At 39.3% G+C, this 23680-nt stretch overlaps 2 protein-coding genes across 3 annotated transcripts in view; one reads left to right on the forward strand and one right to left on the reverse strand.

Moving 5' to 3' along the window:
* Window positions 1-146: 146 nt before the first annotated feature.
* On the forward strand, window positions 147-8127 carry LOC144653193 (uncharacterized). Its single transcript, XM_078513170.1, has 4 exons — window positions 147-467; window positions 2515-3980; window positions 4890-4992; window positions 6677-8127. The coding sequence occupies exons 1-4, from the start codon at window positions 188-190 to the stop codon at window positions 7168-7170; spliced, it is 2343 nt and encodes a 780-aa protein (XP_078369296.1). The 5' UTR covers window positions 147-187; the 3' UTR covers window positions 7171-8127.
* A 1540-nt stretch (window positions 8128-9667) lies between these two features.
* The window catches only part of LOC144658569 (uncharacterized), a 60630-nt gene continuing 46617 nt past the window's right edge, over window positions 9668-23680 (reverse strand). Inside the window, exons 1-4 of one of the 2 annotated variants that reach the window (XM_078519049.1) lie at window positions 19147-19308; window positions 13065-13491; window positions 10953-11749; window positions 9668-10047 (exon numbers count right to left, since the gene is read on the reverse strand). In XM_078519049.1, coding sequence (XP_078375175.1) covers window positions 9785-10047; window positions 10953-11749; window positions 13065-13423 — 1419 coding nt within the window. In that variant the 5' untranslated portion in view covers window positions 13424-13491; window positions 19147-19308 and the 3' untranslated portion in view covers window positions 9668-9784. Of the gene's footprint in view, window positions 10048-10952; window positions 11750-13064; window positions 13492-19146; window positions 19309-23680 lie in introns of those variants that run through there. The other variant, XM_078519121.1, reaches the window with a different exon arrangement.

The raw sequence follows: 23680 nt of genomic DNA on the forward strand, positions 1-23680 counted from the left end.
ATTTTTCCAAAGTTGTTAATTTTATCAGTAGTTATTATTATTTTCTTACCGAATGGCAAAAATACGGTATGTCTTGTTTGTTCAGATCAGGTTACCCCGTCAACAACATGGAAATGATACGATTTGTGGTATGGACCTCGTTTTCATTCACTTCCGTTTGCTCCTGAAAACAGCCAAGAGTGCAATCATGGCGTCGTCTGCGCAAACAGGAAGTACAAATGACAGAGCATTTCGCGTTTTCTTGATCGAGATAGCACGCGAAATAACCACTGAAGAACTGAAAAATTTGAAATTTTTGTGCGAGGACGATTTGCCTAAGGGAGAACTCAGTTCGATCATGTCAGCACGAGAGTTTTTAGTCGCGCTTTGGAAAGGAGGTAAAATTTGCCCGGGAGACTTAAACTATTTAACAAACCTCCTGGAAACCGCAGGGAACATTCAACTCGCCAACAGGGTGAGAGAAAAAGGTATGACGTTTAACGTTTTATAGATATGAACTTCGTAAAATTCAGATCACTGCATTCGGATTATTTTACTTGTCGATTCTGTTTTACTTCAGTTACTTGTCAATGAAGTTTCCGTTATAATTACATTTAAGTTTATCAGCGTTGTATAAAAAGGCATTCGTAGAGGGCTCGTGGAGGTAGGTATAAACTAAGTAGACTTCGTAAAATCGCTCTGGCTTGTAAATTTATGTTGACGCTCTTTTGGCTGCATTGTTAGGCATTATTAAGGTCTATAATAGAGCGATTTTACAAAAGCTCGATTCTTACATGCTAATGACGAATAACAATACAGATTTCTGATTTGTTTTCATACCAGCTTGCGTATCTATGCCTTATAGATATGATATGCTAAACGACAGCAAACACAACCGGCCCACAAACCGGTCCCTCATAAGGCTAGAAAGGTCTCGCTTAGCATTTTAATTAGCATATAGGCTCGCTCTTATGCGAAGTAGAGTCTTTGAAGCTAAACTAAATCAGCAACAATCTTTTCGAGGGATTTATGCACGCCAAAACATGTAAACACAGTTCTGAATTGCAATTATTTCGGGGAGTTCGCCGAATGTTTCCACCAAGCCTGTAGATATCGAAAGGAAAAGGAAAATAACTAAAAATTTGTAGGAAGTCGTTCGTTGTTATTTTCACAACCAGAATTGTCTGATTTAATCCCTTAGCGATCAGTGTGTTTTATCGAAGCGAAGAACAAGGGTCTTATCGTGGGCGGAAGAAATTAAGCTTTGCGCGAGGGCGACGCGCAAGGTGAATTAATGCATGTCGTGAAGGAAACGAGAGTCATAGTGGCTGTCCGTGACGTTCCTTCCGTGACTTCCACAAAAAAAATCCTCAGGACATTTTACAGACAAACCAATAGTAAACTGAAAGCACGGTGAAATTTCGCAAATTTTCTTTAACGTTGAGAAACGATCACGCACCGTGCCTCGGACGAAATTTAAATAAATACTGAAAGGTGAAACGCGAGACGATAATGATGGCTAAGCAGGAATTCAGGACAAGGGGAATTCCCAGCCAGCTGATAATCAGGGAAATCAATCAACTGATAACTTTCCTTTTAGAGTAAAGTGGCAGTCAAACTTTAAAGTCGGCTTTAACCTGTTGATTTAAAAGGGGGTCCATTTAATGCATCGCAAATCGCTTTCGATATTATCATTTCCCCTACTCATACCTCATGCAAAACACTCGGTATCTCGAAGAGTTATTGATTACGCCAAGTTTAAAAATATAACTATATTGGTTAATTTAATACATAGACTAGTGAAACTTGGCATACTTATAGTTCCACAGGGTCACACCTTGGGCTGTAATAAAATTCTGTTACTATGGCAACTCACTATTTTCCAGTTCCCACCCAATATTTATATTAAGTAAATTTCAGCTCGGAAGTCGATTCATTGGCTCTATCAGAATTCAGTTTAAATAAAAGATATTTGGATATAAAAATGAAATCAATTACCGCAATAATTTGATTTAGCGCCCTTCTTCCAATAAGCGCCCCCTTCCGAATAAGCGCCCTCCTTCGAAAGTGTTTTTGTCAATAAGCGCCCCTATTCCAATCAGCGCCCCCATTCTAATAAGCACCCCCCCCCCCCATTCTTATAAGCGTCTCTACTGTGGATAACTGCTCCTACTGAAGCCATCAACGTCGCATAGATAAGCTAATGAACATTTACCGTACCATACATGTGTATATTTCCTGCTTCAAAAAACAATTTTTTTACAAGTAACTGAACTTTCAACAATTTGTTACTTTAACAGTTTCTATTATTGTTAGTTATTTTAATATTTATTAAAGTTTTGTTTTGAACATTTGGTTGTTTCTCAAAAAATTAAATAAGCGCCCTGTCCCGAATAAGCGCCCTGTCTCGAATAAGCGCCCTCCCTTGAGGTGCCAAAAGTAAATAAGCGCCCCGGGCGCTAAATCAAATCATTACGGCACTATCTCCAAGGAGCTCTAGATCTTGAACGGTATTAATTACCACTTCTTTCCTAGAACCGTCCAGAAAGAGCAATCTACCGCGTCAAAATTGTCACTTCATTGGCAGAGATACAGTTGTTAATGAAATCGCGAAGAAGCTGTCGACGGGTTCTTCACACATGGTCATTCTTATTGCTCTTCCTGGAATGGGTAAAACGGAAGTCGCAATTCGAGTTGGCCACTTATTACAAAACGAAAAATTGCCTGTGTTGTACGTTGAAAGACAAGTGAATCTCGTGGAAGTCTGTCACGAAATACTTTATCATTTAACCAATCGTCGCTGGACAACAAGCGACAGTAACACCGTGTCACATGCTGTGCGAAAACTTTCGGAGCTAACAGACGACCATTTCATCATCCTGGACAACACCGAAAATATTCAAGGGGATATCTTTGATAACTTCATTAAATGCCTTGTGAGGTGTGCACCTAAGGTTAAAGTAATTATCACGACACAGCGGGATGTAGGCTTCGATTCAGCCGGCGACGTCCATAAAATTCGTCTTGACCCACTTGATCCTGTATCATCAGCAGAATTACTGACGCAGTTAGCACCCAACGCTAAGAACTACGCCAAAGAACTTGGCGAGCTCTGCGGTGGAATACCTTTGTTCCTCAAATGTGCGAGTTCGTTGATTGCCGATGGATTCGACCCCAAAGTGTTCACCCAAGAGTTAAGACAAAACCCCTTGAGAGTCCTCAAGTCCTCGACTACTTTTTATCAAGACGTGGGCCGCTACTTTCTTCACAAATTTCCCGAACATGTTTTGAGGAATTTAGTTATGCTTTCGGTGTTCCCGTCTTCGTTCTCTACCGATGACATTCAGTTCTTGTTTGACGACAAGTATCAACTGGAAACCGTAAAGACGAAATTAATTCAATGTTGTCTGCTGCAAAGGATCAATGAAGACCTTTTAGTTATCCATCCACTGATACAGACCTACTGCAAGGAAGAAAGAGCCTCCTTAAACTTGGTAGATGTAGGTCGCGCCGCCGAAGATAAGTTTAATCACCATTTCCTTGAGCTTCTCAGAAGTCTCCATAAAGAGTTCATTGCGAAAGATTCCTCTTCAAGTGCCATTATTAGCTTTCGGAAAAACAAGCCAAACATCATGGAAGCGTTGAAAAACTGTCTTGACGACACTAGCGAGGCAAAAGAGAAAGAATTTGCTATAGACGTTGCTAACGAAGTGGTGGATTTCTTGGCCAAAATTTTGTCACCACCAATGGCGTGTACTACAGTGTACCAGAAGTGCTGCCAAATCGCCAGGCATTCAGCCGACGAAAAAAGACTAGCAGACAGTCTAAATTCGTTTGGGTTCCGTCGTCTAGAAGATCTAGCTCACGGCAAAAATGACGAGACAACTCTTCAGATATTCCAGGAAGCCTATGAGATCCGCAAGACACTACCAGAAGAAGCACAGAAGTGTGAGAAGCATGCTCATACCACCACTAAGCTTGGCTTGTGCGTTTTGCTTCAGGTAATAAGCTTGTCTAGATGTAAGTCTCTAACAAAATTGCAAGCCTTCTTAAAAATTTCCACAGTGATCTATAGATTACGATCTAAGTGGTTTAGATATTAAAATTTTGATGATGTCGGATTGAAACATTTTAAATACTGCCAGATGTAGAATGCAACAAAAGCAAAAAGCGCTTTACATCATGACAGGTAGTTTTTGCATGTATAGGCATTCAGGATCTGTAGCCTTGTAGCCTCCTTTCGACATTGCTGATCCTAGCATTATACAGGACGCGTGTCATATATCAACCTATCAAATGCCCAGCTCATCACGAGTCTCTCGTAGCTCAGTTGTTTTGAGCGCCCAACCGGTATCTGGGAGGCCATGGGATCGATTCTCGTCGGGGACTCAGATTTTTCTTTGTCACACGCTCGTGTCATGTTGAACATTTCATCTCCAGGAGTCCACTTTTTTTTTCTTCCTAGTGTTGAGATAAAAAATGCCTGGGGCAATGTAGTGGAGCCCTGCATGGAACCCTTTTAACTCATTGTATGCTATGAAGTATAGGAATGGACCTCAATTTCACTCACTCACTCACTCACTCTCTCACTCGCTCACACCTCATTATTACATTATTGAATTTAAGTCATTCAAGAAACCAAATTTCGTCACTCATGGCGCCAGAAAAATTTCGTTGAATGACCCTGCAGGATGCAGTAAATCCTTGAGACAGATTTGAAGTGGACCAACTAACTTAAAGGATCTTTGGCAATTTTTAAAGATGTCTTCAAGTACCTGAAAGAAACAACTCATAGATTATAAAAGTAGGAAAGCACGAGACGCGATAGAAAAACCGCGACAGAGAAAAGGTAGGAAGATTAAAACAGTTTACTAACACTGTGTCATTCCCATCTTTTCTTTTTCTCGCAGGGAGAAGTCGAAAGAGGCCGGCAACTGATCCATGAGGGAATCGCACTCAGAAAGGACTTAGGAGTTCCTCTTTATGTGGCCGCGGGATACTGTGACCTTGGACGTGAGATTTACACTATAGCTATGATAAACACCTTGTTACATGAGGGAAGGGAATTCCCCTTGCAACTTGCTACGCAGCGTCAGCAAACATTGCATTTCCAGTTACCGAAAAACTCCAGGTGTAACATCCCACTTTTGCAACATGCAGTGCAACAAAATGTTGCGTTGCGAGTTGCACGGAAAGTAGAACTATCTTCTCCTTTTCGCAGCATTCGAGACAAGTTGCTACGTGTTATATGTCAATAGCATTAAACAAATCCAGTCAGAGCCTAGCTCCCTTGACTTGCTAGAGATTTCAAGATCCTGTTATACATCAGGTGTGTTGCCAATTGCAAAAACATCTGTGTGACACCTCCTCTGTAAGTTACATTGGTTTTTGATTGGCAGTATTCCGTTACAAGTTGCAAGGCAAATTGTGTAACACTGCCTCAGGGTTGGAAACTAAAATTTTGGAGCACTCGCCATCCGGGCGAGTGACCTTCAAATTTCACTCGCCCAGATCAATTTTCACTCGCCCACTCTTCTTCCATTAAAAAAGAAAAATTTAGGTTCCCCTCCCTCTACGAATAATAAAATATACAACTTCAACTTTTAATCACGTTTTGATACTCACTGTGCCACTTTGGTGGTCGATCGCAAAACAGACTGCAATCTATTTCTTCAATGAAAAATTGCCAAATATAGACCTTACTCCACAATAAAACATGAGCACACTTACTTCAAAAGTTGAAACGCAGTTTTATTTGAACGTATTTCCAAATTCTTGTTGTTTGCAAGCGAATTGTACAGGAAAAGAGGCGAGAAATGGCCATCTTGCTGCGTTTCGCGGCTCCATGGATAAGCCAGTGAATTTTTGACCAGAGGTATTACTTTGTACAAGTACGTCCGTCATGTAACATGCCCCAAACGGTAGCCATTTTACGAACGCGATCACAGCTTTGTTTGAGATTTCAAAAGTTGGTAAGCTATCGGCTTGTGGACAGTGTAGATTATTTTAAAGTGGGAAGTAAAAGTTTCGCTTATTCTGAATAATATATTCTGGATATGACAATCGTACTCGCCAAACCGGGCGAGTGATCCGTGATTTGTACTCGCCCGACTGTTTTCACACTCGACTGGGCGAGCGGGCGAGCGCTAATTTCCAACCCTGCTGCCTTCAGTTAGAGCTGTTGTAGTCTTTATTATATAGCTGTCAGTAAATCCTATATTGTCAGCGCAGCTATTTGAGTGAGTTGCATGTGCTGTGTTATGCCTACTATTGTTGAATGCTTTTCCCGTTCTGGACATAAGTTTATTGTTTGCGCTGGATGGACTGACTACAAGCTATATAACTAATATGTAACCGGACTACATGCTTGTCCAATTTGGAAATAATTAGATTCAAAAGATTCCTCTGACAGCCTTTGGCTGCGCTCGGATTTTTTTTCATCAAATTATTTCCAAATTGGACAGCATGTAGTCCAATTACGTATACTAATTCAAGGAAAATAAAAAAAATCGCCTCTTCAGATCCTTGGACAGATTAAGCAGCAGTTTCTTTTCTGGACTGGATGGCTTAGGTATCTCTCAATCACAGGTCACGTTGGTTACCTTAATGATCACAAAACTCCTTGAGCCAAAAGCTAGTGCCCAATCTCCCGAGGTTTCTGGAATGTAGATTCAGCACATCTGTGATCTTTCCACAGATTCGTACCGTCATTGTGGCGAATACCACTCCGCAGTACAAATCTGGAAAACAGAGACCCTGTCAATTTACAAACGATGCCTCGGTGACCACCCCTGGACAGCTTCTATTCTTCAACACATCGCGTTCGCGTACATTGCCCTCGCAAAAGAAGATGCATTAAAATACGCTGATCAGGCCGAAAGGTACACCAAGGATGCGCTAGAATTACGAGAGGGACTGTTAGGAGTCCATCAAGACACCGCTCGATCACACGTCCATCTAAGCCTTGTTCATATCATTCGCGAAAAATGGCATTCGGCCTTGACGGAGCTTGAGAAGGCACTTGAAATTCAGGAAGACGTCGTGGGCGTTCAGCAGGACACAATTGACACATTGAACTTTATGACGGACGTTTTGACAAGACTAGGGCGCAATGAAGAGGCCGAGGAAAGACAGGAACAAGTAAGGAATTACTGCAGGACTTTAGAAGCCAGATCCAAGTGCGATGTATGAAGGCTTTAAAAGCAATGAGATTTGCAAAGCGATAGGCTTGATGACATATAATCTCTTGTCTAGATTTTAGGACATTTTTAGGCATTTTTCTTGCAAATTTAAGAAAAAAGTAAGGTCGTAAACCGTTTTTTACAGTTGGTTTTCATAATCGGGTGGCAATGAAGTGAACATTGAGTGAAATCAAAGCTTAGATTAGTTCATATAATCTCGTTTTTACTTTGGAATCGAAGTGGCAGTTTGTTGTTGCTCAGTTTATCTTATTTAAATTAGTCTAGTTTAAAGTTTTTTTTTCAATTGTTAAAAAACTGCAGAAAAGCCAACAGTAAATCACTAACCTTCAAAACAAAGTCAGAGCTTTCTTGTTGTATTCTATTTTTTTTTTCAATCTGGACTTTGTACTTGTACAACTGCGTTTTCGCTTAGTTATGATGTATATTGTTCTTGATTGTACAACTGCGCCTGCGTTGTTTGAATCCTTTGTTTGATATCCGGCATTGCACGAGCTCCATACATAGGGAAATTTGTATTACATCAGATCCTTTCAATGGGAGAATTTCCCTGCTTTTCAATCAATTAAGAATTGCTAACTTTGAAAAGAATATTTTGAGTTCTTCTGTTTCACGCGTGGGCGTATTTGTTCCGCATTTACTTTAAGTGTCTGGACGTGTACTTTGTACCTAGAAAATCATATATAAGCAAGCAATCTTGTAACGTTTTTCAATTGCATCAACGAAGCAATAAACTACTGTTGGACCCAAGTTGCTCCTCCTTGACGTCCGTAAGGGATTCCCGTGTACCAGGAAATCGTGACGAGTTTCCGTCCCCGCGCGCAGGCCAAGCAAATTGCTCCCAAGAGCTAATTTCCCACGCGTTCAGAATGTTTCCAGAGTGTTCCCCGTTACAGTTCCGAACTTTCACTTTATCCGTGAATTGTGTTCCAGTGTGGAAAAACCTATCGTCGCATTTGGAAATCGTTCCACGTATTGTCGATCTTAAAAGCCCTATCCACTACTGTACGAATGAGATCAAGTTTGTAAGAATAAAACTTAAAACTAAACAAATTAGTTAGTTATCCTGTTTAGTCCTGATGTAACAGGAAAAAGCAACACGTAGTTGACGATTCTCCTCCCTTACCAAAGTAAATTTTTAAATGCATTAAAGTGCGAATTAATGCACAGGGAGCAGAGGAGCCAAATTCGACCTTTGTTCGATCTATTTCGTAGCGCTTGTCATACGTTATCCGATCTTTTTGATTACGCGACGGTTAAGCCAGCGGGAAACTCGTTGAATAGTCTGTTGCGTAATCGCAGCGGGTTTCCGTTCGTTTGTTGCCCGAAGGGCAACGGACAAGAGACACGACTGTGCCGAGAAGAAAAAGAGTCCTGTCTCTTTTATTACTGCGTAACGATCCTGTGGCGCTCACGGTCATTGAGCCCGCGGCTACGCTAAGCGCAACAGGATTCCTGCTGATTTAACCGTCGCGTAAATAAAAAGATCAGATAACCAGGGCGGGAGAAGCGCTATGAAATAGATCGAACAGTTTAATATTTACGAAGGTCGAATTTGGCTTCTCTGCTCCCTGTGGTTAATGTAGTAAAAAAATAGCAACGCTTCATGCTCGCTGCTAAAATACAGAATGCAAGTATCATCGGGATCATCAAGATATGTGCAAAAAACACTTGAAGGGCTTTGAATTATTCTGTTTTATAGGAAAATGAAAAAGCCTGTGATGGCGATTCAAAAGAAGCTTTTCACAAGTTATTATAACAATTAATCGGTACATCTCTTTACAGCTTTTTAACAATGTTTCATTTATACATTTTAAACCTTGTCTACATCTGTCTACCACTGTGTACATGCCTTGACTCGTACTCACCCCTGTCCAGGGGTTTTAAATGTTATATTTTCTTTTAATTAGGACTTTTTCCTCATTATCGTCACATTTTAGGATATACCATCACCGCCACCTTAAGAGATCCTGACTGGAAATATCGAGAACCCTCGAAAGGCTCGAAAAATCGAAAGAACTGTTTTCTAAAAGTCATTGCATCTTTCTAAAAGATTTTTCGTAAAGCGTAGATCGCTGTTGTATCTTTGGTTTGGCTAGACGCTTTAGGTTAAGTTTTAAAATTCTTCACAACGCTGCTTCTGGCTGCGCAATAACTTTTTCATTCGATGTTTTCTCTCTCATGCGCACGCGTACATCTCATTTACTGAGCTTTGATTGGGATTTAGTTGCTGTTTCTATGGAATCGATGACGTAGGTCTCTAGCCCTTATAAGGGGCCAGGTACGATACTAAGGAAATTGAAAAAAAAAATCAGGTTGCGTGTAATTATGTGGAAAAATAATAAAAATGGGGAGCTTTGCTTTTACCAAGCAAAGGAACTAACAAGGGAGAGGCCCCAAGAGATGTTTTTTGTTCTTTTACTTTTGCCTGCAAAACGTTTTTATGTTTCGTAATTTTTTTGTGTTAATGGTGGTGATGTCAATTTATTTTACTTCATCGCCAGCTTACAAGATAAAGGATAACGAAACCGTCACCCAATTTATTTTTAACACGCTTTACCCACAATTAACCGCTTTTATTTATCCCCATTTTATCACCATTCTTCCTATATGAACTCTTTAGCAGGCTCGTATGGCTCACACTTCTCTCCATTGATACATTCGGCGATTTCTCTGGCTTTATCCCGTCCCGTGTAGTAGCCACCCTGGACGAATCCATACCAATCGGAGCTGGTGCACTCACCGGCGAAGAAGAGATTTTTCAGTCGGCCGGCCATGTTGTCGTAATGACCCCAGCTTGTGCCGATCACTGGATCTGCCCACGAGCCTCGTACAAATGGATTCTGTGACCATTTGCTGACATGGATATCTATAAAAAAGAAACGTTAAATGAATGAAATGAAACACTTAATCCCAGCCATATTTGATATGATTGAGGATGATTCTAAGGTAGAAACAAACGTTAAGAATAGGTTTAATGTAAGTTGTCGTGACTGCTGCTGCATTGTTATTCTATCAGACTATTTATTCAAAGCTAAGGCTTTACCGATTGAGAGTACTAATTCATCGAGAAAAGGTCATAATCATATGGTAAATTTCATTGGATTCTGCAAAAACAGACAAGAGTGTTGGGAAGTTTGCACTTTAGCTCTTTCTTTTTGAGCCACAAACAATGTTACTCACACAAGATAGTAATATGAGGTTCCAACCTAGGTAGGGTGAGCGTGATGGAGGGCTCCAAATAACACAGTACTGGAATGGTGTTTGTTAATTTAATTGAATTCGAAACTCAGATAAATAAGTTTGAGTTGTTATCATTCAACAAATGGCATGTTATCTTCGTACTGGTATCTGTAACATTTCCGTGTAATTCTGTTCCCGAAATGGAGTGATTTTAACATTTTTTTGTCCATCCAACAGTGTAAGCCTATAGGTTAAAGCCACCATGCTGTTGACTGTAAAATGTGTGTTTGTCCATTAGTTCGTTAATTGCTAATTCGGCTGACCCCGAAAACCACTCCCAACCCAAAATACACTAATTTTGAAATTCCCAAATTTGCCCAAAATTCCCAAAACTATTAAACTGTGGGGAAAAGTTTCCTTTATTTGAGAATATACCCATAAACTAGTTAAAATAATGCACCCCGTAAACCCAAAATATCTAATTTTGCTTCAACAAACGATTTCTTTGATTTTAATGGCACTTAACAGCGTTGTTATTTAAAGAGAACAAAAGATGACCGGGGCTCGGGCACATCTTTAAGCTTTACCTACCCGTGGCATTGGGTATGTTGGATCCATACATTTTTCTCAGCACTGCCATCACTTCTTCCATGGTTTGGGAATCATCTTGTGCTTCCACTCTAAGCGCCTCGTCACCTGTAACGGATGTAAACAGAGTGGTGGAGCCAGGGAAGAAGCCAGGTCGATCCAGGTCATAGAAAATTGGGAAGTGGCTCGTCTTCTGGGAAATGTGCATAATCCACTCGTGGTCATCCCAGAAATCACGAGGAAACTTCAGAAAAATCTTGGTGAAGTACACAGGTCTGAAGCGAAAGATCGCTTCTTTCTTCCACTCGGGTAAGGGAGGGTCGAACTCTACCGAGCCACTGCCAAGTACTCCAGAACTAAACGTGGACAGAGCGTATTCTGCAGTGAACTTCTCTCCTCCGGTTGTAATGACTTCAACACCATCGTCAGAGTAGATTATCTTCGAGACAGGCTTGTTCAGCAAGATTTTGTCCTCGAAACTCTTGTAGAAGTCACTGAAGACAGTCCAGTAGCCTCTCTGGTCGGTAATGAAGAAGTCTTCTCCTGGAAATCCCATATTATTCAGGGAGGTTTCGCGTTCACCTCTACCGTACTCAAAATCGATGTCATACCAGGAGAAAACCTTTTTCATTGGAGTGTTGGAACGCCAGCCGAGCAACCTAAGGCCAACCGAGGCAGGCATGTCTCTGGGGGGAGAGTCTCGTCCGTCCCTTTCCTCGCCCATTTCAAATAGCTTGTCCACAGTTTCCTCCCACAGCTTGTACGTTTTCCAGTCAGTTATATCTTTGCCAAAGTCATCCCTGAAGTTTAAAGGAGATGGAACGTTAACATAAACTCCTTTACTGTTGACACGAATAAAAAGGGTGACGAAGAAGGTGTGGGATTTAATTACATGCTAAGATTAAAATCAAAACAAAAATCAAAACGCGTGCTGTGGTTGTCTGAAAACTATCACTATCATAAAATAAGTTTTAATCGACAATGTCTTGTTTCCGTAGAGTTATGGAAATACTTGAAACAACTGCCACAGCTTTTATCGTTCCTCTAAGCGACTAACTTTTAAAAAGAAAAATTATTTTCAACCGGCCTCTCAAATCATTTTAAAATGTATTCATGGTCCATGCAGCCAGAACTTATCTCGTTTTGCGTGGCCTGAAGCAACATGGAGTGCTTGTATTGCTACTCCCTCTGAAAGGAATACTTGTTCATCCAGCTGGTTGCCCTCAGGTATTTTTTTCTGGCTGCCCCCACAGTTAACCGGTTCGTTTGCGTTTTTATTATATGGAGGAGAGTGTTTTACTGAGAACTAAACCACTCGTAAATATTATTCGCCACTCCATCCGGGACCCGAGTGGCGTATTTTCCGGATGAAACTCTTGCGAGTGGCACATCGCTCATTGACGTCACGATTCGCGCCTTTTCTACTTTGTTGAATGAACTTGGTTTCGTGTCGTTTGTTGTTAGCAAGCATCAACACGAAGGTTAAATTTGTTTAACTAAGCTAAGCATCGAAAAAGAATGAGTTTTCCAAAAAAGTTAAGAACGAGAACACGATAATGGAAACCTTGACGATTTCAAGGTTTTTAGAGGGACATAAAATTCATATCTTCTCGCCACCGTGTAATATCCTCTATATACGTATATAATAGTAATCCGGCAATTAGCCCGGTCAGAGCTTGAGCGATGACCTCTCTACGAATCGAAAAGAATCCAACTTACTATTGATTAGGCCTCTTCCATTCACTTTTAAATTCGGTCATGGTCACTAAAGAACTTGTTTCATTGGGCACCTGCTAGTCCGGATCCCTCGCAGATGGCCACCAAAAGCCATATTTCAAGACCCTGAAATACCACTCCCTTCCAAATATCGCAAGTAAACTGTTAAAGTACCATCCCCTCCACATATGGCAAGTCTTTAAGATTACTAAAGCTCCTTTTAACGAAACAGCGGTTTGGAAATTTCTTAGCTTGTATTATAAACGTAGTTTTATATGAGTGGGCTTTCCTTCGGGCCAAACGTAAGTGGCCATATTGAACGTCGACGGGATCGTATATACGACACTACTGGGGTAATAAGGCGAGATTCTTACTACAACTATAAACTAGTGAACTAACCTCATACATAAATCGCTGTAATTCGACATATGTCCCTTTAAGCCATACTTTTCCTTCAAGGGAACTAGAGGATTGTCGTCCTCCTCCACGAAATGAATCCAGTTCGCGCCTTCTTCTACTTTCATACCAGCAAATGGTACTTGCTTCATTCGTCCTCCAATGTAGTCCTGTGCTTCTAACACCAGAAAGTCGGTGATGCCTTTGTCATGAAGTGTCTTGGCCGCTGTGATGCCAGCAGCTCCAGCTCCCAAGATTAAAACCTTTTGTTTCGGTGGACTTAAAGAGCGGGCCATCAAAAGTTGAGGTAGAATTGCTACGACAATAAGGCAATGAAGAAATAGTTTCCAATTGCTCTTCATTTTGGAACACCTGAAGTGGACCGACAGCCGGTTGAGAATGAAACGGTGAACTCCTTACGGGAACAGACCTGTGAAACAAGTTAAAAAAATTACTTAACTACAGGTGGATATAGCGTGAAATGTTTTGCACATGAAAAATCATTACATAAATAGTGGTTTACAGTGAGATCTCCAATGTGTTTTTTTGGTTTCCAAAGTAATTTCTTTTGGTACGTGCGCGGGCTGGCAAAGACATTTTCTAAGTTTGAGTTCAGTTTTGTTAGATCTTCAATGAGATCTTTGGAATTGACCTCGCTCCCAATGTGTGGCTTCAATAGCTCACAGTGGTAGAGCATCACAACGGTATTGCGGAGGTCACGGGTTCGAATCGGGTTCGAAGCCAGAATTTTTTCTGGTTTCTTTCTTTGCAATTTCTTTTATTGCAATGCACTGCAAGAATAAATTCTTCACTTTCAACCCACCAAAGTTCACATATATGACTTATTATTTCATATACTTTCGTCATTCTATTCCTTTCACGGGAAAATATGAACTCACAATTGACCTAGCTCCCAATGTGTGGCCTTAATAGCTCAGTGGTAGAGCATTGCACCGGTATCGCGGAGATCACGGGTTCGAATCCCGTTGAAGCCAAGAAATTTTCTGGTTTCTTTCTTTGCAATTTCTTCAATTGCAATTCACTGCCAGGATCTTTTCTTCCGCAGTTCACATACATGAGTCATTTCATATACTTTACGTCAGATAACTTTATGTTTTGAACATCAAACATCCCATCTTTACTATGCTAAACCACCATAAAATTGCAGCTGTTTCTTAGTTTTGACATTTTTACACGTGCCATTCCCATGGAAACATCAATTACCAGAGTACTCTGACTTAAAGGGGCTTTATCACAGATTTAACCAAATTTCTGAACAGCCAAAATTTATATTTGTGTCGTAGGACACCTAAAAATAATGGTCCATTTTCATTAACAATTGCTATATTAGAGCATTAAAACTGTAGACAAGTGTCTTTGGCTGCGGATGGCTCGGATGGAAGCGGATTGCGATTTGAAAAATTAAGGCTTAATTTTTCAAATGGTTTTTGCGCGTCTTCAGAAAATCGATATTTTTAGGCGTGGTTTGATCCCTCACAGCAAATTACGGCTATCTTCCATGGGTTAAGTTGGCTACCACTAATTTCAGAGCAGTTCAGACCAAAAATCTGCTGAATCCTCTAGTAGAAATTTGTTTTTGTGACAAAGAAGAATCTTTAGGCTCACAACACAGAACTATATTCAAATAAAATCTAACCGAAAATGTCATCCCATTTGAGCGCCCTGGCTAATACCTATTAAGATATCCTTTTTGCTGTCAAGGGAATTCTTGCAAAATCAGTGGAATTTATCCTAGCAGGACCTCTGAAAAGAGTCTAATACCAGCTTGCATTTCAAGGACTTTTAAAGTTGTTAAACTCTTTTGAAGCTCAAACAAACTGTTTTCACTGCACATGCAACCGGAATTTTCTCCAGGTAGAGAAAAATCAACCGTTCCCCGATTAGTGTAACAAGAACAGCAGAATCCCACCCTAGAAGAAAAAGCAACCGAGTACGGCTACTTAATCAGTTGGCTACTTAAGCTATCGACTTTCTAGTCGGGTTAACATCTCTATTTAGCTGTTCTGTACGGTTTAACAGTCGATTCGTTCTACAAAACCTACGCCCAAAGTACTAAGGTGAAAAAGTATCAAAATTGCATTCATGGCATAAGTGGCGTTCACAGCCGTAGCTCAGTAACACGGTTTTCATGTTACGAAACAACTTGGAGCCCTTCACACAGTTGGTCTAGCCTTAGCTTAGGAAAGTACAATTTGGATTTCAATACTACTAAGCTAATCAATTAACGTAAACTTCCCTTTTGCGTAAACGGACCGAAGAAACTTATACCTATGGGCTTCATGGGAAAAATTATTCGATGAATTGAGACGTTAGCAGGCGGGATCGGGGATGGCGGGATAAGGGCCAAATAGGGTGGCGGGATGCGGGATTGCAAAATGCCTATTTTAGACCCTTATCACAGTTGTAAAACGCCGCGCTCACGTCACGTTTGGCGGCGCATTTGATATGCGATGACAAGAACTTGTCAACGCTAAGGTGGTGGTTATTACAAATTCAAAACCATTTAATAATAATAATAACAATAATAAACAATGATAAACACGGTAAAAAAGTTTAAAGCTTGACGCTTGCGGGGCCGTGTACAAATAAAAAATTAAAAAAAAACATATAAAAAGACATCCTAAAAATATTAAGAAGATAGAAAAAATTCACTATTATAATAACAATTTAAAAATTCAATAAAATTTAAAAACATCATCGTTCGGTCTGACAGTCTGCGCGGATAACGCCTCGAAGCTAATATTTTTAAGAATGTTCTTGCCTTTACTATGTTAAGAAACGACTTAAAATTACTGGTTTTACCGTGTAGTCGTTGTGACAGGGCGTTCCAAATAACGGATCGATCCCCTGTAAGCGATTGAGTTTTTCATAATCTTTTCATAATTTTTCATAATTATCGGTCTTCCCTCACTCTCGAAGACCGATAAACGTTCTAACAAGTGATTTAACAAAATATAATTCGTATTTTTGAGCGAAATTGAGGCATACAGATCAGCTCAACAGACTGTTTTTGAGCACAAAGGGTACCGTGCAAACCAAAAACATATAAAATCTATTTTTTTTTATCCTTCTAAATGTTTTTATTGTTCTTATATTTTTAATGTATTTTACGTAACTTAGATATGTATTTTTTATGTAACTTAAGGTATGTATTTTTTATCTTGAGAACAATAAAGATTATAATATTATATATTGTATTATATTTTGCTGCTATTGGTGTAAAATTAACGAAATATAATAATTGTGCTTGTTGTAAAGAAAGAAGCTGATTTCCACATATCGTCTGCTATTTTGTAAAATATATTCAACTAAAACCCCATTTACACGCGCAAAAAAATCGGCACGGCACGGCAAATTTTTGGCACCGTGCGACAATTTTGGGCACGGCACTCCCAATTATCGACGTGTAAACGTACCGGTCCCAAAAAAAATGTGGCACCAGTGCCCAATTTTTAGGGGTGCCGAGACTACCTCCAGGAGGTAGTCTCGGCACGGGTAAATCGAGGCACCGTGCCGAAAACAAGTGTGACGCATGCGTTGTTTCTACGAAAATGGCGGCCACTGCGTCATTCTCGCCCCAAGAGACTTTGTTTCTTTTAGTCACGTGATCGGCGAAAAGAGTACAAAAAGAGAAGTTCTGGGGGATAAGAATGCCACCGAGGCAGAAGATAAGAGAAAGCTCCCGCTCTAAAAAAATCACCGTAAGTCAGCCACTTCCACCATCACTGCAAAGAGCCATTTATTTTTCAGACTTTTCAATCTTCTTCTTCTGATTTCGTCAACTCCTTTCAGATGTCGATTTGTTTTGCCCCGAACACTCTTCATGTTGAATGGTCGACAACTCGTTCCTTTCCGATAAAATTCGCGTTTTGCACTGAAAGCACGATGAACTATCACAGCAAAACATTTTTCTGCCATTACTCGGCAAGGAAACCGATGGAAAGTAGGGGTGCCAATATAAAAATTGGTACCGTGCCTAGAGGAGAGAACCTTGTTGTTTTGGTCGTGTAAATGGGTAGTGCCGTGCCAAAATGTTTGGTCACGGTGCCAAAAATTTGCCGTGCCGTGCCGATTTTTTTGCGCGTGTAAATGGGGTTTAAGTGTGATAAGTAATTGCGTGCGGCACCACATTAAAATTGTCAATGGACACTCTAATAAAACATTCCCGTTCGCCTTTTCGGTTTGGCTTGAATTGAGCTAAAACTCAAAAAAAATTCTTGATTATTTAGCCGAGTGACAATCGCTCAGTGCACACAGATGTTAATTTACAAGCCAGCCACATTGAATTGTTTAAGTTGACAAACAACGCTTTTAACCTGAAATTCCAGTCCAGTCTCCCCAGCCTAAGACACCTTTAAGTTCTTTAAGTTTTCCGTCCTTATTTAGAACAAAAAATACATTTCTAGATATTATTTATTTGTATTCACCTTGCCAAATTTAAAAATTCATTTTGTTTGCGACCTTGACAACGGCGATTGCCTTTACAAGAATTCAGAATTAACGTGGCCGCTTGATCATAAATTTTCATATCATATATGTTATGAAATAGAAATGAATAAATGTTATATTTCTCTTCTTTTTAGTTTTTAATTTGTGGTATGATTGTTTTTAATAAGATGGTGGTAACGCGATTCATGTTTGATTGTTATACCGAGAATTTTCTAAAGTGTCGAGCGATCAAATTTTACGGGTATGAGTAACTACTGATTTCCAAATTAGCGACCTCCTGAAGAAAATAGCAACCCAGCTGGCTTTAATAGAAGCGAACTACAAACGTAACTTGACTTTCTGCATCTGTGTATGTGATGTCTGAAGGAGAGCGTTCAAAATTTCACTCTTGTGGTTCCCAATATCAACTAATTGCAACGGTGAAAAAAAACGTCTTCCAATTTTTTAATTCGATCGGCAAACACGGCCCCACAAGCTTCTCTGAGCCTTAAAAGCACATTCGTGTCTAAGTTAAGGCAATTTGAGAGATAGTTTACGTTGTACCATCAAAGATTTAGAGCAAGAGTGCAAAGGACTGAAAGGACGAAAACCGATTCATTCGAATGTTATTAAAAAAAACAATATAAAGACGCCCAATTAATACCTTTTTAAATAAAAATGCGCATCAGTTTTCGCACTTTCAACGATTCAAGTAATTTACAGTTGGTTCGGCCATGATATGCCACGTTAAGTAAAAGTTTTTAAGTTGTGCCTTCAATAACAACAATTCGTTTGTTTGTTCCGTAAATTCCCCCAAAACTTACATTAATTATAATTGTTGACAATTTTTTATTTACCTTATGATAAGAATATAACGAAGCATTTTAACAACGCATAAAAAAATTAACGCGAATTTAAGAAAAGTTATGGTTAGATGCTTATTGCAAACGTGTTGACATAAATTAAATAAACCCGAAGTTTTGAAATTCGCGTTAATCACATGTATCGTTAATTTCCTACAATAAGGTAAGTTTAAAGGAAAAAACTAAAAACTAACTTAAGGACTCGAAATGATCCTACCTGATTTTTTCTGGCAATGAAACAGCGTACTGGCGTAAGTAAGCCTTTCTTGAGGACGGTTATTTAAAAATCAAGTGATAGTGGGAGATATGCTAAGGTTATTGGCTTAGGTTTTGGCTTGGCTAGCTTATTGGCTGTCTTATGGGTTGGGTGGAATTAATCTCGCAAGATCTCACGTGAATGGCTCGCTCGAAAGAACAATAGGGAACAACAGGAACAATACCACTAGCCCCCAAAATAATAACAACTGCTACCCTAGGGGGCAAGTAATATTAAGCTTTCAAGGGTTGCTACACTATTGGGTAATTTTATTTACCTTATGATAGGAATATAACGAAGCATTTAAACAACGCAAAAAAAAAATTAACGCATAAAAAAATTAACGCGAATTTAAGAAAAGTTCTGGTTAGATGCTTATTGTAAACGTGTTGACATAAATTAAATTAAACCGAATTTTTGAAATTCGCGTTAATCACATGTATCACTAATTTCCTACAATAAGGTAAGTTTAAAAGGAAAAACTAAAAACTAACTTAAGGACTCGAAATGATCCTACCTGATTTTTTCTGGCAATGAAACAGCGTACTGGCGTAAGTGATCCTTTCTTGAGGACGGTTATTTAAAAATCAAGTGATAGTGGGAGATATGCTAAAATGTGGTCTTTGTAATACTTAATGATAACATCTCGATTAGGTTATTGGCTGCCTTATGGGTTCGGTGGCAATCTCTCAAGGTCACGCATGAATGGCCCCCTACCCTTCGAGAGAACAATAGGGAAACAACAGTAACAATACCATAAAAAATAAAATAAAAATAATAACAACTGCTACACTAGGGGGCAAGTAATATTAAGCTTTCAAGAGTTGCTACACGATTGGGTAATTCGTTGCATAGGCGACCGATAAGATGAAAATTTTAATTTAAGGTACGGTTTTAACCAAACAAATTGATAAACAAAGTTTATGAATTACCCTGTCAGATAAAAAATGACATAAAGATATCAAATGAATGTTTCAACGCAATATTCTCCCAACAAAAGTGGCGAGATCCTCAGCCTGGCGGACTTCACTGGGTAAACCATTAGTAGTAGTAACTTTACTAACGAGGATAAATTTTACGGTCGTAGACTGGTGACCCTGTGGCCCTCACCTATAAAATTGAAATACAAATTACAATAAATTAAAAATATCTAACTATGAATAATAACAAGCGTAAAATTGGTAAAAATGTGATAAAATCAATAACATAGACTTCAATCTTATTGGTACATACAAAACCAGCTATTGGTACATGCAAAAAAGAGTAAAAGACACTTTCACTCCAAATGCGTCGTATCGTATCACAAAAAGAATGTTGGAGCCATGATGTTGAAAGGCTTTGTTGTTAGCCACGCAAGTTATACTTATTACATGTCCGTATTTAAAAAAAAAAAAAAACGATTGTAGATATTCAGGGTCGTCATTTTTGAGGCATCTAAATAACAAGACTAGAGATAAAAAGATTCTGCGATATTTAATAGATATCAACCTTTTTTTTATGGGAGGCACGGTGGCCTAATGGTTAGAGCGCCGGACTCAGGATCGAGCGGTTCGAGTTCGAGCCCCGGCCGGGGTCACTTGTGTTGTGTCCTTGGCAAGACAATTTACTCTCATAGTGCCTCTCTCCACCCAGGTGTATAAATGGGTACCGGCGACATAACGCTAGGGGGGGAACCCTGCAATGGACTACCATCCCATAATACCTATCAGGGGGGAGTAGAAATATTCCTAGCCGCTTAATGCTACAGAAACTGGGATAAGCTCCGGCAGTGTGGGCCGCTTGGCTCGTGGCTTCTCCTTTTATACCAACTTCTTTTAAGGCATCATCATAAGAATACGATTTCGGCAAGTTAAACAATGTTCTTATGACGTAGAAATTTGAGTCTTCCATTAGTTTGGACTGGCCCTTCCCAAGGAGCAGCGGTGCGCGCACAGGCAGAACATCCTGACATGAGACGAACAAAAGAAATTTTGAAATCTATAAAGGCTACTGAAATAAAGCTCTGGGAATTACATATCTAAACTACATTTCGCTCTAAATATCTCAATAAAGTTTAATGAAACGTTTATCGACTCAATTGTTGTATTTCTTCGCCTGCGCGGGCCGTTTTAAGCGCCTTTTTAACTGATTTAGCCGGCCCAAAGCCGCTAAATCATTTAAAAAAGCGCTTAAAACGGCCCGCGCAGGCGAAGAAATGCAACTTTATTGAGATATTTAGAGCGAAATGTAGTTTAGATATGTAATTTCCAGAGCTTTATTTCAGTAGCCCTTATAGATTTCAAAATTTCCGCTTTTGTTCGTCTCATGTCAACAACAATAATTAAAACCACGAACACATAGGGTGGTCTGCCTGTGGTGCGCGGTTCTCGAATTGAGGTAGGATAAATGCCTTGTATAGCCTTTTCATAGTCTCGAAAGGTCTAAAGCGCCGCGTTCTTCTCAATGCCGCTGTCATTTTATTCCTCGCGAAGCGAAGCCGAAGGCCGAGCGTAGCGGGGGATAATTTTGTCCCTCAAAGGGCAGGGGGAAAATCTCGGTGAGTTTACGGTCAGTATATATTTGTGAGCTTGGTGTGTGGCGGAAATGACGTCACACGGCCGGCGCTGGTGGCCTAATGGTGTGAGGCGTCGAACGAAATCAGACTCGGGACTGAGGGCGGGGGTTCGAATGAATCGACTCCGGCTAGGGTTTTTTTTTATTATTATTATTATTTTTTTTGTGGGTTCGAATCCTGAGCCTTTCATTTTTATCGTTTTTCTTTTCGGATTAAAATAACACTGATTTCCACATAATACTCCCTCAACGCCTAATCAGGCTATAAACCTTTCATCGCCATCAGGGGCGCGCGGGCGGAGGGTTCGAATCCTCCTGCCGTTCGTTCTTCATTTTATTTTAATGCCCTCAAATAAATGTCCAAAATGCGACTATCCAATAATTTGTCGATGATTTTGAAAATAGCCTGCGCTTCCCAACTCTTTATACCTCTTTACGAACCAGAAAGAGCCGCCATCTTCAAAGCGGAGTAGACCCTGGGAACGAGGGTGTCGCGGCCATGCCCGTTACTAGGCAACAGTAACAAATCACCGGTTAAACCGGAGCTTCGCGAGGCCCTGCGAGTCACGTATTACCAGTAAATCTTCACCAACTGCAGAGAGATATGGTCCTTGAAAGACAACTTTTTTTGCAAGAGCACTCCTGCTCCCAGAATCTTTAGATACCTATTCCGAAACAAAAACAGGAGCATATCGATCAGGAAGGTATAATCGTATTTTGAAGGACCAACACGCTTCTTATCGCGAAGTACTCCATATACTGCAAATGCTTACAAGATGAAAAACTGTTTTTCGACAGATTTCTGTCAGTCTTAATGAAAAAGTAAATACAAAGAGAAATTGCCTCAAACAAAAACAAACTTACTAAGTTTAAAGAAAGATACGGAAATCTTTTGTAAATTTTCCTTTTTTCTCTTCTTTTTTGTATTTTTTTTTCTTTTTTGGAAAATTACCTTTTTTCAATATTGTATGTTTTTTTTTCCTTTAAATACCAAATTTTTGTCGTAACTTGTTTTTCCCTTGTAAGCAAGTGTGGTAATAAATATATGCACTGTACGTAAAATCAATTGTAACTCACGTAATATCTTGTACTTTGTATAGTTTACTGTTAACTTTTGTAGATAATAACACTAATAAAATATTTAAAAAAAAATAAAAAATGGAAAAATTATTCCAAAGGCTTGTTATGCTTCTGTATAAAAACCTTTCTTGTAACAGCTATATTCGCAGGCACATTAGCAGCACATTCATCCGTAGAAACAAACGGCGAACGAGAGTCCTAGAACATATTATCGGATCTGTTATTAAAATCCAAAGCAGTTAATGTGGTCTTACTTTTAGCGATTGCGCGCCGCTGTCTAGTTTGTTTTCAGTTAAGAATTTTCTCAATCTGCTTGTTCATTTATCTTTGTCTGAATGAAGCGAAGCGTAATGAAACAAAAGATGAATGGTTTCTTGAATTCCCAAACACATGTGCATTTGTCAGAAGTATGTTGTAAGTGCCGGTACGTGATTAAGCGAAAAAAGTGTGGAATGTAAAGTAGCTAGTATAAATACGCTGAACAGTAAACAAGTTTCATTGTGGATTTTCAACCTTAGCGGACAGTTTATTTTTGTTAAATTTTGTCTCCGTTAGGATTTCAGTCTTTTATTTTCCTGATGATCGGCTCGTGTGACTTGGTTCAGTTTGTTTATTTGTTTTTGTTTACTCATTTTCCTTGCCGGGTCAGATGTATACAGTTTGGTTTTTTATTGTCCAAGTGTTAACTTTTGTTACTGTTTGTTTACTGCCGTTTGTTGTATTACAGTTAGTTGTTTAGTTCAATAAATGGGCTAAGAATTGTCTGCTTATCCTGCACCGCATTCTGTTTGTCAGTTTTTTGGGTGCGGGGAATTCAAGAATATAGGATAGTGGCGCAAGGTTAGAAAATCATAAGGTTTAAATACAAGTGGACGATTTCAATTATTTTACATATAAACTGATTTACAAAAAAGCGCGTTCTTTAAAAAAAAAAAACAGTACATAAACTTATCACAATTCAATTGGTCTAGACTTTTTATTATATATACACATCACGTACGAATACTTGGTGAATATTTTTTTCTTTTATAAAGGAAAGAAAATTAACCTACAGTACCTGGATAATACAGGTAATCAAATGGTGACGAGTGAAAAGGCTCGGGAAATTATAAGCATTTTGACAAAACGTGCGTGAAATTATTTCCTAATTTCACGAGTATACCATTTGATTACATGTTTATATCAAAGGTGACAAAAATCAGTGAAAGGTTCCGGCAATTCTACTTTTTTATAAAAAGGTTAACTCTCATTGTTGAAAACAGCAGAAAAATCAAGTTTCTAAATTTAGTTCACACAGTACAAATGCGAAATTGTTGTGTTTTTTGTTAATGCTAGTCGAAAAGGTTGAAAGTTGAAAAAGGGTACCCTTTTTTCCAAAAAATGCTGGTATTGTTAGCTTTTGATTGAAAATATTTGGA

Source organism: Oculina patagonica, chromosome 1, assembly GCF_052425735.1.
Source record: "Oculina patagonica isolate OP01 chromosome 1, crgOcupat, whole genome shotgun sequence".
NCBI classification, from domain to species: Eukaryota; Metazoa; Cnidaria; class Anthozoa; order Scleractinia; family Oculinidae; genus Oculina; species Oculina patagonica.

Coding starts and splice junctions, on each gene's coding strand:
- LOC144653193 (XM_078513170.1), top strand. CDS start 188: ATGGCGTCGTCTGCGCAAACAGGAAGTACAAATGACAGAGCATTTCGC. Junction 468..2,514: donor CAACAGGGTGAGAGAAAAAG/GTATGACGTTTA, acceptor CTTCTTTCCTAG/AACCGTCCAGAAAGAGCAAT. Junction 4,993..6,676: donor GGGATACTGTGACCTTGGAC/GTGAGATTTACA, acceptor ATCTTTCCACAG/ATTCGTACCGTCATTGTGGC.